The 16,721-nt window shown below is 39.9% G+C and overlaps 1 protein-coding gene across 4 annotated transcripts in view; it reads left to right on the forward strand.

Annotated features, from left to right (window-relative positions):
* The window catches only part of CNKSR2 (connector enhancer of kinase suppressor of Ras 2), a 205,671-nt gene that overhangs the window by 159,039 nt on the left and 29,911 nt on the right, over positions 1-16,721 (forward strand). For all 4 annotated transcript variants that reach the window (XM_041472375.1, XM_041472376.1, XM_041472378.1 and 1 more), the window contains 2 exons: positions 4,133-4,233; positions 5,411-5,948. In XM_041472375.1, the coding sequence (XP_041328309.1) occupies positions 4,133-4,233; positions 5,411-5,948 (639 nt within the window). The remainder of the gene's footprint in view (positions 1-4,132; positions 4,234-5,410; positions 5,949-16,721) is intronic.

Below are 16,721 nucleotides of genomic sequence, written 5' to 3' on the forward strand. Positions count from 1 at the left end.
AATTTTAAGGCCACTTAAATGTTGTGATTCCTACTGGGTTTACTGTATTGCAGTATGTTGCTACAGCCCTGTTGGCATTTCACTTGGAGTTGTAGGCTTACAACATTTTACATGTTTATTTTTTTATGCCTAATATTTAATGGATTTAAAAAGCAGCATATATAAAATAGTGTGTTGATTTTCTTTGAACTGTTGCAGTAGGAATTGTATTTGCAGACAGAAAAAAGGAAGGGTCAGTCCAGTTGTGTTGTGGAGGTTCTTTCTTAGAATTGCCAGTGACATGGATGCACAGCAGGGTCCCCATCCAAGTATCTACTTTGGCAAGCAGTTAGCTTTTGAATTCATGCTCTTTTTAACATATGTACTCAGCAGCAGGCACCAGAAAATTGCAGTGATGGTGATGATCCAGAGCTTATCCAGATGCCTGTCTGCCTGCTTCCCACTCAGCCAAAACCTCAGTTTTTAATTCTGTGGCTCTGAAGCCTTCATCAGAAAGATTTTGGGTTTTGGGCCAAAAAACTCATGTCATTTTTGACACCAGGCCCTCTACATTCACACAGCCCAGGGTAGCAGCACCATGCTTGCTATTCTTCAGTCATGTTCTCAGTGCCTTACCAGACCTGGAAATCAGTTTGTGAATCGTATTTCCTAAGCAGCACTACAGTAACCTGTTTGAAAGAACCTGTGTACCATCTGTTGTCACTGCTTGAAGAGGCTGTGAACAAACTCTGAATCTCAGAGTCTTCAAGGAAATCCTCTGTTTTGGCATTCAAAGCCAAATTACAATTTTTATTGACAGCAGGTTGGCACTAGAATTACAATGCCATGTGGGACAGTAAGTGAAAAGGTGTATGTTGTGCTAATGTTGTCCAAGTGCACAATTACACATGATACACCTTTCAAAATCCAGATGGACGTGGAGAAATATTTTTGCTACTAAGAAATCACTGAGTAATAAAATAGCAGATGATCCAGATAGGCATGAGATGATGTGCATTCAGGCATCATGTAGCTTATTATTAAAATGTCTCCCTATTGAAGATAATCAGTGAATCCCCACTGACTATGCAAATTATATGCTAGGCACTGACAGAGTTCTTTATTACCACTCTAACACCATTCACTCATGTTGATTTGTTGTAGGCAGGTAGGTAGAAGGGTGTCCTCTTTGTGTTGCTTAGTTGTGTTTAGTGTGGGAGGCAGTATCACATTCTGCCCTCCCTGCTCTACATTGTTTTAATGCCTCTGGTGATTTTCCTTGGCTCCCAGCACAAGGGCTGTTACACAGCTCAATAGTGTCCCTAATTAGCAGAGGCATCAAGTTAGCAAAGTAAAACCTCTCTATCACTTCAAGCATTTTTGCAATTATAGAAACTGTGAAGCTGGAATTTTCTATATTCAATGACTGTACCAATTGTCATCTGCATATTTGATTTGACAAAAGCTCTTTTATTTCTCTGCGGTTCAGCCCTTTGCAGCAAAGCTTTATAATACCTCTGAAACAATTCAACAGGAGTTGTCAAATCTGTCTCAATTAAGAGTTGAATGGTTCTGAATCTAAAGTTCATAAATATATTTCAAGAGCTTCAGAGATGCACGAATCATCGAATTGTGGGTGTACTGCTGAATAAAATGTTACATTCTGTACAGAACAGTTTTATAAAAATACCTTCAACTTTTCATATGAAATACAATGCGTGTTAGCAATACATCAAGGGACTTCCTTGGATGGAGAAGTTATATACTTTCCAGTCACATAAATCAGAGGGAAAAAATACCTAGTTTATATAAATAAGAGTATATTTATTCAGATAAATATGAATGGCAGATCCATGTTGGTTTACATATAATATATTCAGTCTATTAGTCATTGAGAAAACTTTCAAGATATGCCTGATGCACAGAGTTTGTCCATCACTGAATTGGACAAATCTACAGAGGGAGATACAGCAACTGTTTCATAGCATCATACATGTTTTGGATGGACTCTATTGAGTCAGTTGCCAAAAGCAGCATTTATAAAGATTGGTGGGAGGCCAGTTTCATACATTTTATCTCAAAATTGACCCCTGTTACTGCAGAAATTTTCAAGACAAGCTATAGCCTGCCAACAGAATTCCCTGTCTGAGATAAGGTGTGCAAAAGTGTCATCCTACAGTGTTCTCTTGTATGTGGATTTGACAGCAAGAACACCTTCATATTTTAGCCAAAATTGGAACCTGCAATGAGACTGCTAAATTTTGCTTTCAGAATAAACAGTTGAGCTCCAAGTCTGCAGAAATGTCAGTGAACAATGCAGTTCTGACAGGTCTCTCACCACACAGCACACCATGAGGCTTTGCTGCAATAGGAACAAACATGCCTACATGCCAACATTTTCAACTGTTTTTAAGTTGCTGGAAACAAGTTTTGTTAAAACTAGGATTTATTGAGAAAGAGAGTTTTCAGTGATTTAGTCTTTCATTCACCAGAAAATAATTATTTGCAGATGTCTAGAGACATAACTGTTAGGATTTTTTTTTATTTTGTAGTCATAAAAGCTTTACTGTTGCAACTTATTTATTATACTGTTTAAAGAGAATGTCTCAGCTATAAGCTTGCAGGGAGCAAATGAAAAGGCTCGGAGTAAAAACAGAATTGCTATTGTGTGGAAAAATTGAATAGATATATAAGGCTGTACCCACCAATACTAAAATCTAAAAAAATGCAAACTATAGAGATTCCTATTTCAAGATGATGTCATTTAAAGGTAAGTTTATTATTTAAGTCTTGAATAAGATTAAATATGGTAGATCATTGGTCATACAATACAGTAATCATAAGAACATTAAAGACAAAATTACATGTGGTGCCAGCTCGGATTTTTAGTTTAGATCATTTGTGAAGCAGTAATCAGTCTTTTTCTCCTTATCTATCAAAGACAGAGTAGTAATGGTGCACTTTGTTGAACACTTGAGGTGAATTGAAAATTGCCTGTGATTAATCTGTGAGCAGTCTGAGCTATAGTGTCCTGTCCTACAATGATTTACCCAAGTACTGGAAGGTAATACAGTCAGAAACAAAGTGACACCAGAAATGGTTGTATAAGTCTTACAATGTGCAAAATTAAGAGTTGTCTGTCTTGAACTGAGTCGGCAGTTAACTAGGGGTTTTTTTTGCAGGAAATATTAAGGCTCAGTGTCCTTTTAGTAAGATGCTGTTCTGCTTCAAAAAATATTTGTAACAGAATAAATTCCCATGTATGATATTCTATGTGTTTTCCCCTTTGAAATAAGCTTGGCCAAGACTTATTTCCTGAAAAAAATGAAATGTTTTAATTAAACTTTAAACTTAACCCACAAAATGTATGTCCTTTGTACTTCCTCATCCTTCTTTTTGAATTCTGTTCTTAATTGTCATTTTCATATTTTTGCTTACCATATCACCTTTATGTTCTTGCATGGACAACAGGGCAGCAGCTGTTTTGTGGAGCAGATATATGATATAAAGTTGTTCTGTCTTGCCTTAAATACCACTGTTTGTTATTAGAAATTGAATTGAAAAACATGTCTAACTGGTAGAATATAATGGAGAAAATTGATAGGAAAATAGCACTGATTATTCATGGGTGCAATAACTCCTACCTGTTTGATTTTCCAGTTGGTTAGATACATTTGTTGATGTTATTTGCAGTTAACAAGACTTTAGCAAAGCTGTGTTTTTAATAATTTCTGTTCAAAAATATTTCAGTATTTTTCAGCCAATAAATGTCCAATCATAATTATTTTTTTGGCTGTATAAACATTTGAAAGTCTGATACACATATTAAGAGTATTCTGTATGCCTGCTGCACCTGTAAGGTGTGCACAAGAGTTAAATTTGTGGCTCATTTTCAAGTTGCTGTCCAATAGCTCTGTAATGGGACATTAGGTTTAGTATAACCCATAATATTTAAAATTTTCCCTCTTTAGATTAAGACAATTCCAAGATGCGGTAGCTAACACTGATAGCATCAGCATTCTGGTATTTCACTGCCAATAATACCAAAGGAGGAATTTCGTGATTTTTTCTTTCTTGTGAAAGCAAATCTCTGATACAAAACTGCATCAAAATGCGTTGGCAGTTTTTGACCTGATCCTTGTGTGACTTGTAGATTACTGGAGCGAGAGCGACAAGGAGGAAGCTGACACTCCATCAACACCCAAGCAGGACAGCCCCCCGCCCCCGTACGACACGTACCCACGGCCACCTTCGGTGAGTCACCTGCAGCTGTCCCCAGGAATGTGCGGCCAAGGTGCCACCTCTGCCTGCTCTCCTGCCCAGGAGCACACGCACCCAGGATGGAGCTCGACCATGTGGTTTTTTAGTCAGTGCTTGACTCAAGGCATTGGTTAAGCAGCACACACTGCAGACTTCAATGGCCGTCATTGCTGTTTGCTACTGGTTCTGTAGAGAGCAGGGATTTATAATCCCACTTGCTGTACAAAATAGATTAAGTTACAGAAGTCTTTCTTCTTGTTCTTCTTTCATGATGGACAGCTACTCATCCATGCAATCTCTCACCACCCTCTTATCAACTTTCTGAGAAAATGTTATTACCTCAGGAACAACACAGACTCTTTTCTAAGGCTCCAGCAGTTGTGCTGTGAAGCATTACAGTAACAAATTACACTTGAATTTCCAGAGAAATGCCAGCATAAAAATGTTCTGTCTTGTATTGCAAACAGCAATACCAGGTGTTCTCTTATTGTGAAAAAGTAGGTTTCTTTTATATAGAAATGTAAATTAGAAAAAAGGGGGATTTTTCTTTTCTTGAAGTAGTTGTTGGTATAAAACTATATTATAGACCTCTAACTTGCTCTCCTGGAAATTTTTAACTTTCATCTCTACATACTTAGTGTTAACTAATGCATCTTACTTGGATATGGTTTTTGGAATCAACAATGGGGAAATTCAGAGAGCATTCATGCTGTTTAATTTGAAGGCAGTACTTTATCTTACAAAATTACAGACCTTTGAATGACAGTACTGAAGCACTACAAGCATGATTCCGAAAAAAAGCAAAATAGGATAAAGGGCATTTGGATAGCATTTTTAAGGTTTTGAATGAATCGGGTACATGTCTTCTATGTCTTCCATAATGCCATATTTTACACTATTTTGCCAAGTTTTCTGCTAATTTTCATGGTTTATTGTATGGATTAAGTGACTTAGTAAAGATACTTTATGAGTGATTATCAGTATTTGACCTACAGGTGTGGCATACAGACATGAGTATGCATTAAAATTAGGATCAGGACAGGTTAATTAGGTAAGTTTGCAATTTATTAATGAGCTGGGTGCCATGGCTGATAATACAAAGCGACAGGTTATTATTAGCACAGGTCTCGGTGTGCATTGATCTGAAGGTTGCTCGTTGCTGACGTTGCAGATGAGCTGCACGAGCCCCTACGTGGAGCCCAAGCACAGCCGCCTGTCGTCCACGGAGACGTCCCAGTCGCAGTCGTCGCACGAGGAGTTCCGCCCGGAGGTGGCCGGCAGCGCCACCGAGTCCCCGGTGCGCAAGACGGCGAGCCAGCGGCGCTCCTGGCAGGACCTCATCGAGACGCCGCTCACCAGCTCGGGACTGCACTACCTGCAGACGCTGCCGCTGGAGGACTCGGTGTTCTCCGAGGTGGCCGTGGTGTCCCCCGAGCACCGGCGGCAGTCCACCTTGCCCACCCAGAAGTGCCACCTGCAAGACCACTACGGCCCCTTCCCCCTCGTGGAGGGTGAGCGGATGCAAGCGCTGAACGGGAATGGGGGAAAGCCCCGAAGTTTCACTCTGCCTCGGGACAGCGGCTTCAACCACTGCTGCCAGAGCCTCTCAGTCGGTGCTGCCGACCACCACGAAGAAGCGCAGCAGAAGGACGTGGAGGAGGAGGAGGAAGAGGAAGGCAAAGCAGCAGAAGAAAACCAGGAAGATAAAAGTAAGTATGGGATATTTCCGTGGCTTTTCAAGTGTCCTGTTTGTGTAATGTAGAGGTTGTTTTTCCTTTTTCCTTTCTCCTATCAAATATCCTCAACAGTCTTTCAACATCCCCCATGTTTTACCAGGTCCCCCTTGTTGCACACCTCTTTGGTCTGCCTTATGTATGAGACCTAATAACCAGAGTGCTGCATGACCTCTCACGATCACCAGACATTTCCCTGTAGGCTGGTCACCAGTCACCTTCTGCTAGTAATCCTTAGCTTAAATGGATTTTGCTTCCATGCTTCCTTCACATTTACACTTGCCCAGTGTCCTCCTCCACTGAAACGTGTGTTTCAGGGACATATTTGGTAAGATTTCCAGCCAACCCCATGTGAGCTGTAAAAACCTCTTGGTAAATCCTGGAGTGCAGTGAGGCTGTGATTGTACAGTATCCAGGCAGGCAGATCACAAGACATCCCAAAATCTGTAAGAAGTTGAAAAAGAGAAGGTATTTTCCCCAGTTCCTCTCATTGTGATTTACAAGGGAAGAAATTCAAAAAGCATTTCAAACATAAAAAAAGTATAGAGAGCAACTGTGACCACCAAGGCTTAAAAAAAATCACAATGCTGAGTAACTGTCAGTCACCTGGCACATAAACTCCACAGATATTAGTGCTATTTATCAAACATAATCCAAATAACCAGGGATTAGAGAAGGTCCCTGCCCCTCCTGAACATGTAAACACATTTTTGTGTCTGTTTCATGCTCCTTCATGTCCTTCGCTGTCATTTGTGGAGCTTCTCAGCATGTGCTGCTAGCAACATTGAGTCCACGCCCAGGTTGTAGGGTCAGTTGGTGAAGCCTGCGCTCATGATTTGTGGGGTTGCACTGCAGTTAGGGTATCTGAAGTGGCAAAGAAGGCAGGATAGCCCTTGAAGCTCTCCAAGGGTCTCTGCTATCTGTACCTTCAAATTCAGCTTTTTCACTGCAGTAAAGAAGTACAAAAATGGTTAAGAGAGGAAAGGGTAATGAAAGTTTTGTAAGATTAACTACTTACCTAAGTTGATTCATTAAAGTTAGCACCTTTGTTGAGCATTAAAATTTATGTGAATGTTACTTATCTGCCCTAATGTTATATACTTGGGAGAAATCAAAAGTTTTCCACTGCCCTTATGCTTTAGGCATTACCTTCTAAACATCTCCAATTCTATACTTTCTTCTGCTGCTTTGAGAAAACAGTGGTTTCTTTTGCAGAAATTAAATTTGATGTCATTGAAAGTTTAAAAAGGCACTATTTCAATTGTTTTCACGCAAATGTATCAGTTTTTTGCAAAAAACTGATACATTTATTAGGGTGGTATTAGATTCTTATTGAGTGTGAAATGAACCTGTCTAATTAACAGTGTTAAATTTCATCAACCATGCAGAACATTTTGTCCTATTTTTAGCTTTCACATTTGGATTTCAAATGGGTTTTTACTGATAGAAATATAATTTTTTTTTCTTAAAGTCCTTACTGAAAATGGAAAGGGTCAAGGAGATTTTCCACTGACTTTGCTGTGCTGTTTGGGCACTACTTACAGATACCATTGCAAGGTCTAAGGGCTTTTTCAGGTGTTTTAAATCTCGATTTCAATGCTTTTGTGTACCTGGTTGTAGCATTTTATAGCATGCTAATTACTATTAAAAGGCTAGTGCTTGATTTAATGGACTGGGGCTTTTCTCCATCCTTCTATTCTAATTCCCAGAAAAGGAGAACAAAGGTGTAATTTTTGAAATGGTCTCCCTGTATACAAATACTTATATTTTTTATTTGAGTGAGGAGCTTTCCTTGGTTGAGGCTTTAACAGGAGATTATTTTTGAGATATTGATGACCAGCTAGACAGGTCAAGTGCTCATGATGACTTGTTGACCTTGAAATTATAAAACCAGAAGTAAAATACTGTCTTGTCTGTTGAAAAGTTTAAGTGTTGAATTGCTTGTTGCTGTGACTGCAATGTTCTGTTTGCAGTGCTGACTTTTTCCAGTGCCCTTACCAGCAAAAGGCAGGATTTCCTGCAAGTGGTGTTCTTAAGTGCAAAATCCAGTTTCTGAGTTGAGAGATTTGTTTACATCTGCTAAGTCACTAACGGGATGGGTGACCTTGTGTGTGCTGCCTCACTGCCTCCTTCACTTCCACTGCTCTGGGAAAATGAAACATTGCAACTGGCTGGAGAAGGGCAATCCTCTCTCTTTCAGACATGTTTTAACCTCACGTTGAATGTTCCCTCGTGTGGTATCAGACTCTTTTAAATATATTTATTTGCCTTACACGTTTGTGATCCTGACACAGTTCTGGGCTCTTGGATGATCCCGTGTGTTCTCGTGTGTACTTGTGTGTGTTTTAAAGCTTAATCATTCCTACTGCTCTTTGTGTGAGACAAGAATGCAGCTCCTTTGCTGTTGTCAGATGTCATTGCTATTTTCTCAGCTTTCTGTTGTTACATTCTCACTTTTAAAACCACTTGAATTTAAATTAAATAGTAAAATGCAGTCCTGTTTCTTCCAACTTTTCTTGCAGAATTGTTTTCAAATAACTACACCACAAACTAGGATTTCCACAGTTTTTTCTGATGCTGTCCCCAGCTGCTATAATTTAACATTTCTGTTGACTTTGTACTAAAGTTATGCTGATTTGCAACAATTAAACATCTTCTCTCAGTCAGTCACCACTTTATGTCTTAAATAGCTATTTCAGGACTTTACTGACTCTGCAAATAGTTCTGTGTATCAACTCTGCTATAATGCCTAGATATATATGGCAAATTGAAAATATGGGTTGTCCTTTCCTGTGTTTATCTGTCAGGACCTAACTTTGTTGTGTGTTCAGGTGCTTATTTTTGTCCTGTTATATCACATGAGCATTGCACTGCTAGTCCTTAATGGATTGCTTTATTTCCCAAATGACTTTTGTGTAAATCATTTAGATGTTCCATATTGACACCATCTTGTAATCGTCTCTTGCTTTGTAATCAAAGAGGATTCTCTTGTGGGATATTTGAGCTTTTCCATGTGTTTGCTCCTGACTATGCAAATGGCAAACCACGTTCAGACCTGCAGCACCAAGCTGTGCCCCTTGCTGTGCTATTCAGAGGCAGCCTGAACACAGAGAGCAAGCTGGAGGCTGTGACACAGTGTTTGCATTTCTGTGATTCAGTTATGAAGGAAAAGTTGGGCCTTTTCAGATTTGTTTTCTGCTAGTGAGAGGTAATAGAAGGAGACAGCAGCATATCATGACACTGTCACCCTCTTCCCCTCTGGCCCCATCTCTTTCTGCGCTCTGTTTCGACAGGTTATGCCACTTACTGCAAAGAACACTTCTAGAGAGACTGCTTCCAAGTTTTGTCCCAGGAAAGCTTTCAGTTTTTGCTTTATTTTTTAAAATTATCTTTGGTGGTGTTTCCTTCATTTTCAGACTTTTCTGGTTTGTGCATTAGTAGTTTCAGCATCAAAAAGAAGTACATAACTAGCTCTCTGCAGGATGGAGCTGGCAGTTGATCCTGTCAGCTTAGTTGCAGAAAAACCTGCACCGTTTTTGCATACTCCCTGAAAAAGTCTCTGGAGAACAGCTGTGTCTGTGGGAGTCTCAGGTGCTGTCATCTGCCCAGAGACTGCTGGGACAGGAGCTCTGCTGCTGGCTCCAGGTGCTGCAGGACTGGCTGGGGTAATACTGGCACGCTTTCCAGGGAACTCACACCTGGGACCTGCAACAGTGTGCAAGCGAGTTTTCCACTGTGCTGGCTGCATACAAATTTATTCAGGGAACATGGATAGAAAAGCACTGAGGTCTGTGTTTGAGTTTGAAAAGGTATTTGCAACAGGAAGAATTCACTTATATTGTCTTTGCAGTGTTAAACTCCCATTTCCTTCTGTGTTGTTTCTTGCCTCTTTGTTCTGCAAGTTTTCAGTTCTTTTTCTGCACTCTTCATACTATTGTTCTTCCTGACACGTGTTTAAGGACTTTTTTGTTGCTACCCCATCATCATCATTTCAGATAATACCTTCTATATAGCATGGACAAATGTAACAAAGTCGTACATAAATTCTAATAAATTACTGGTTGCCCTTCTGGGGCAATTAATGGCTGAGAGCCACTTGTTTGCTGCACTGGTTTCACCCTCCAGAGTGTTTACAAGATGCTACAATCTGCCTCATGTGACCTCTGTCACCTTTGAAAGATTTCATAGTGCTTCTAAAGGCTGTGCAAACTCACAGAATCCCTGGCATTTTTCTCCATCATCACAAGCTCTTGTGCAGATTTGCAGCATCTCCTGGCATCCCATGATTAGTCCCACACAGTCCTGTGAATGCTGCCTCAGAGGAACACAACAGCCTCGTGCTCCAGTCTCTGAAACTTGCCTTTTGACCCTTAACTTCTGAAAACACTTGTCAGAGGCCAGAGCAGAGGCTAATGTTGGCATTTTGCAGCTCTGAGAGATGTCCAGTCCCTGTGAACGGTTTCAGGAAAGTTCACTTTTATGCCAGAGAGGGCTGGTCACTAAAAGAGGTATCAAATGACTGTGCTGAGGTACCAAGCCTGAGAGGTTTTCTTCTTTCTTTTCCCCAGTAGAAAACTACAAACCAGCCAGAGAATAAGGGAAGCTGAGAACAATTTCTCCCATGTTGCAACTTCCCAGTTGCAGAAATTAAATTCAAGGTGGCAGTGCTTTCACAAAATAGGACAGAGGAGCTAAGGACTCCCATGACTAGCAGCAAGAATCATGCACTGTGCCCAAGAAGGTGTATCCTAGGCACCATTTGCTTTCAAGAAGGACTTTGTGCCAGTAAAAAATACAGTCTGAATAAGGTCAGGTATATTTCAAATTCTAAAATACAGGTCTAGGGAGGCTTCCCTGTTTTTAATGAGGGGGCTGTAATGCATGGTGCAAATGGTATTCTCAGAAGGATCAATGTTTGCTAATTAAACACTATGTTATGAAGTGGTACCCTGTGTACACTTCTAGGCTTTGCTTCTCTGCATTTTAGGTAGAGTGTCTTCACTTTGGCAGGTTTTAGGCAACAGTGAAATGTGGGAGTCAGGATTGCACGCACTGGAATTGATGAGGATGTGTGCCTGAATTTAATAGGGCAGTTTGCTTTTCTGACAGCCTCTTTCCATTTTAGAGAGGACCTCATTAATGATGTCCTGTTGTCTGACCATCTGTCCTCACTGAGAGGCAAAGGAGGAAGCATTAAGATAGTGCCTTCCCCTCTGGAATTAATGCCCAGGAGGGTCTTAAATAAGCAGAGCTATGAGAAATTGAGATAATGTTTCACATTAGAAGTATTCCATATGAAACTGGTGAATAGCACAAAGTGCAGCACCTTCTGGGACACTGAGGGTGGTATTCTGACTTACTGCATCCACTATCAGTCCTGTACAACCAAGAGCATTTGCTAAATTGGGGATTGGTTTTTTTGCATGACATCCTTCTGGGCAACACAGCCCATGCGTGCTCAGACACTGGAGTAGGTTAATGAAATGTCTGCTTTTTCTGAGCTTTGTTTTTGTGATCTGATTTTTCATTCCTAATTCCCATTTGAGCCTGTGGCACCTGACTGGGCATTTGCACTCCTGTGGGCTGAGGACCATCAGCATTTTATGCCTTGGCTACTTGTCCCATTGCCTCCAAGGCACTGTTTTTGCTGTTAACTCAGATTGAGTTTACTTAAAAGTGCTGCCTAATTATGTTCAAAAATATGACTACCTTACATAAACAACTTGGAGTAGATACGTTAATTTTGGAGCATGTTCTTTAATTAAAATTTAAAATTTAGTAAATAAAGCTTTTTCAATTCTCATATGCAAAAGCAACTCCACTGCAGAAGTGAGTTTGTATTCTAAACAAAAATGATGGGATACAAAACCTCTATATCCTGATTTTAAATTTCAGTTCAAGGGGAAAAAATTGCCTGCAGTGTTTGAAAGCCAAGTATTGAATCATTTACTGAGCAGCAGTTCAGAAAGCAATATGGGCTGTCAACAAAAATAAGAATAGTTTAAATTTTATGCTTGTTAATGTTTATACAGATGCATTTTGCCCACAAATATTTGTTGCCACATTTAAAATTGTATTTGATTTCCATTGCCCATGCTGCTAAAAATACAAAGGAGAGATTAATTCCTACTTTTCTTTTGGTTTTAATAGCTTTGGGTGTCATTGCCAATAAAGGTCATCTGCTTTTGCCTGAAATATATGGATTAAATTGTCTTTTTATATGCAGAAGAAGTTCACAAGAGAATTTCTTACATGGCCACTCTTCCAAATTACTTTTCTTGCTAAGTTTCCTCAATTCAGTTACTAAGTTGAGGACTGTCAATGGAGCCGTGCTGCTCCCTACCAGGGACCCCTTTGGGCTGGGTGGTGAAACTAGGAATCTGTGCATGAAAGAATATATTTCTGGTGGGGCTTTTTTATGTTCTGCATTAATTCTCTTGTCAGGTGTTGTGTAACCAGTCTGTTCTGCATTTAATTTTTCCACTTCATGGTGTCAGCAAGCTCTGTTTCTGCTGCTGCCCTGTCTGGGTCTGGCTGCAGAGATCTCTCCTTGGGAAAGGTCACTCATAAGTGGTAAAACACTTCACAAGCAACAGAGGGAAGACAGTCCAAGTCCTCTAGGGCTCTCTGTTTACCCCACTGCTGTTCCTTCCCAGACTGTTGGCCTGAAAAGTTTTGGTAGCAATATTAAAAATGCCATTTTTTGTGCTTGCTGCTTCCATTCCCTCAATTCTTAATGTGCTTTCAACTCTGAAGCTGTAGTCAAATTTTCTAAGTGAAGATATGTAGATTTTTTGAAATTATTTTGTGGATGGAAAGGAAAATCCAACTTTATTTTTTCATTAACCTGTAATTTTCCATTGAAAAGAGGGGTTTTCTGTCCTAAAATTTAAACTTACATTCCTTTTGGTGTCAAACATGAACAACATGCATTTTTAAAATAATTTCTATAAAATTTCTCACTGAAACCTACTGAAAATTGTTATAAAGACATCCTTAGGTTTGACTGCTGCATTTTAATTGCAATTTTTCCATGACAAAGCCATTTCTCACTGGGATTTTTGCAGAACTGGCATAGTTCTTCTTTGAGATATAGCAGGGATTTGGCCTAATGTGAAGGTTTCTAAATGCAAAGAAAACAGAAATCTACAATAAAAAAAGTTATCTACCTATCATTTACATGAGAATGTTCTTTTGAAATGTATAATTTTAAATTTTCAAAGCTAAAAGAAGATTAAACCCTTTTTATAATCAATGGCAATTAAGTCAGAAGATGATGGCATAGTACCAGTAGGACTAGGGGAACAGAGGAGTACTAAAGTCTTTTCAGAATGTGTGCGTTACATCTCCAGGTGGTACCATCTGTCGTGTGTGGCTCTCATGTTCTTTCAGGGCAATCATTGAAACAAGGATGAACTCGAGTCAGTAGTGCTTGGAAAGACATGGGAGGGATACAGTTTTATTAAACTACTACTGTGTTGAATGTCTGGAGGGTCACCATGTAAACATGCATTCTTGTTTAATTCATGTTCATCATGGGAAGCAGGATAGGCTATTAAAGACTTCAGTGCAAACAGTCAGCATCCTGCCAACATTTTTTTTGCTGGCCAGAGGACTAGAAAAGCCACATTTGTTATGAAGCAGTTGGGTTTAAATTATTTTTTTTAAAAAGAAGTCCTCAGAATTTTTGGATTTAAGATGAATATTTTCATGGAGGTCTATGCAATCAATGTTGTAGGACAATTTTTTGTGAATTGTCCCATCATGCTAGCCTGGCCTTCTGGCTGCCTTTCCTTGCAGTCACTAGCTGGGCTCCAGGGGGTCGCAGATCTTGTGTCTAACCTGCCAGCCCTGTGCAACTTCCTTGGATACCCCTGGACAGGGAGATGCTTATTTTTTGGCCTCTTAATCTCCTTACTGGTTTCCTAAACCTTTCCAGTGCAGGAGGGCAGTGTGTATAGGTTAAAACTTGGTCCCTGCAAAGACCCTGGCAAAGCTGTAAGTGTGACATGCGCGTCTTGGAGTCAGGGAGCTGGCAATTATTTGGAAGATTATCCACTGTAGCATAAAGATCTGGGTCTGGAGCTGCCATACCTTCCAAATCTTTAACACCCCTGGTGGTGGGCATTCTTCATTCCCTCCAGACAGTGCTTTTCCTCTTTGCTGTTTTGGGAAGGAATAATTTTATTTTTTCTTGCTAATGGATATTGAATTGTTCCCTCTGCAATTTAAGCCTGGCATTTCCATTCCCTTACGGCACAGAAAACAGACTGCTCCATTACAGCAGCCCTTCTTCCAAGCTGAAAGGTTGCTGTGAAGGTTGGTTTAGATTTTCCCATACTGAGTGTTTGCTCTTGCTGAGCTTCCCTGGATTTTCCAGGCTGACTCCCATCCCTTCTGCCATGGCAGTGTCCAAGCTGGGTGCAGCACATCTGGTTGAGACCAGGGAGCTTGCTCTGCCCTGGCTGTTTTCTGCTCTATACTGTGGTAGGCATCTGTTTGGCAACCATACTGTATTTCTTATTTCACTTGGGGCTGTACCGTGTCCCAGATGGTTTTCTGCTTAGTGGTTGTTTTTCTTAGTTGTTTTTCTAATTGTAGTTGTTCCGGTTTTTTTCTGGGCCTCTTACCTATCCGCATTAAGTAGCTCATGTTAAAAAAAGCCTCAGCTGAATTAAAATGTCAAATTAATTGGGCTAAAACCAACCAACAAATATATATGACATTTTGTAAAACTGACAGCCCAACAAGGTAAAAAAAAAAACAACAACCTGGTGTTTGCCAGGCTGTGTGTCTGTTAGCGCAGCATTTACCATGTTGTTATATAAAACTTGGCAAGGGATTTCATCCCTCCAGATCATTCCAGCTCTGAGACTGTCCTCCAGCAGTCTAGGAGATGTTTCCTCACACTTCAGTACCTGTGGATTTTAAGAAATTTATTCTCCTGCACTGTTCAGGCTGTTGGTGCCATCTGGGGCTGTTTGTGGATGCAGAGCAGCCTTGGGGGAGCCCCACATAGGGCAGCCCCTCCCTTTAACAGTGAGCCTCTGGTGTCTCCTCTGTCTGGGCTTGGCTTTGCTATCAGAGGACACCGTGGGTAGGGAAGGTGGCTGATATTGTTTATTTCTGAGAGCTGAACTTCTAGAAGGAAAACACAGTTCCCTGTCACAGACCTTCTGTATCTAAATAGCCAGGAAGATGTTACTTGGAGATAAGTGGGGAGCTGAAGGCTCCTTAGTTTGTCACTTGGGATTCCATCCATCCCTCAAAAGTGTTTAATGCTCAGAGTTTATAGTAGCCGTGTGTGTTTAATCTGTAAGATCTCCTGTTGAGACTTAATTCAGAATTTGCAGTTCTCTTGAAACAAATGTGATAATACAGTGTTAACAAGCAAACAAACAAACAAAAAAGCACTGTAATCAGGCAGTTTTGCAGTTCTCATTCATTATTAATAAAATAGGTTCCTACCTTTGTTTTTAAAACATGTAGTTCAAAAACAAGAAGATAAATATTTTTTGTCTCCTTTTGTGCCCCAAATTTGCAAATTTTGAAATCTGTTGGTTAGTTAATATTCCAGCATCCTTGTACTAGTGTGGTGCTATTAAATACCATGATTTTATGAACAAAGCATGAAACAAGTTCTCTGCAGGATCTTACGGTATTTACATGAATAAAATTACTGCATTTTAAGCAGATTTTTTGCTTTCTGGCTCCACTTTTTGAGTACTGCTGGCACAAAATAATACCAGCTAATTACCTCCTCTCTTCTGGATTCCAGAGGGATAAACTTCAGGCTTTTGGAATATAAAATATCACCACTGATTTCTTTAAAAGTATTTGAGTTGTTATCGCCATCAGAGAGAAGGGAGAGACGCTGCCAAAAATCTTCAATTTATACCATCTTTCAACCAGTTTTTGAAACATTCATTTAATCATGAGATGATTTACAAGCCTCAAGGAGCAAGCAAAATTGAGGAAGCAAAATTAAGGAACCCTCACTTAGGAGATTTCTCCTGGTTTTAAATTCAGGGATGGACAGAGATTAGGCAGTGGCAAGGGCAGGAGGGTTACTCTCATTCTTTACCCAGCACAGCTAATGAGAGTAAGAAAACTCAACTGAGGATCCTTGTGCTTTTATTTCCAGGTTGAAAGGAGCTCAGATTTCGAGTGAGGAGGGATGGTTTGGGGAGATTCCAGGAACAGCTCCTGGCATGGTACCCAGGGGCTTGGCAATGCCAGAATCCCCTGTTAGTGGGGTTTCCTACACGTGCAAAGTGGTCTTCATGGAATACTTGAGAAATGGTGAACATGAGACACAAATAGAGAGTGTTTTCCTGTAGTAAAAGTGGTAAAATCTAGTTTAAAATTCACATAACAGTATTTCAATAGGTTCTACACTTCCCATTAAAGTGAGATTTTTTTGCTGTACTAATGTGCACACTTGAAAGCCAATCTAAAAATCATACTAAATCTATAAAAGGCTTGAAGCTGATTATTCTGAGTTCTTGCTTCTTTCCTCCCTGCTAGAATGTGTCCAGCCATTTATTTTAAAATTCTAATTAAAAAAAAAGAAAGTATACTCAAGATATTTTCTTATTTTTTTTTCATTAAGCTAAGTACATGTACATAATTTTACAGCAAAACATTTATATTTCTAACTTTATTGTAATGGCTTTAAAGACAACTGGAGCTGCTGGTTTCTGTTTCTTTAGAAGACAGAAGAGAGAATTTTTATTTATTTACTTCTGG

Source organism: Pyrgilauda ruficollis, unplaced genomic scaffold, assembly GCF_017590135.1.
Source record: "Pyrgilauda ruficollis isolate IOZ18807 unplaced genomic scaffold, ASM1759013v1 scaffold29, whole genome shotgun sequence".
In the NCBI taxonomy this organism is placed as follows: Eukaryota; Metazoa; Chordata; class Aves; order Passeriformes; family Passeridae; genus Pyrgilauda; species Pyrgilauda ruficollis.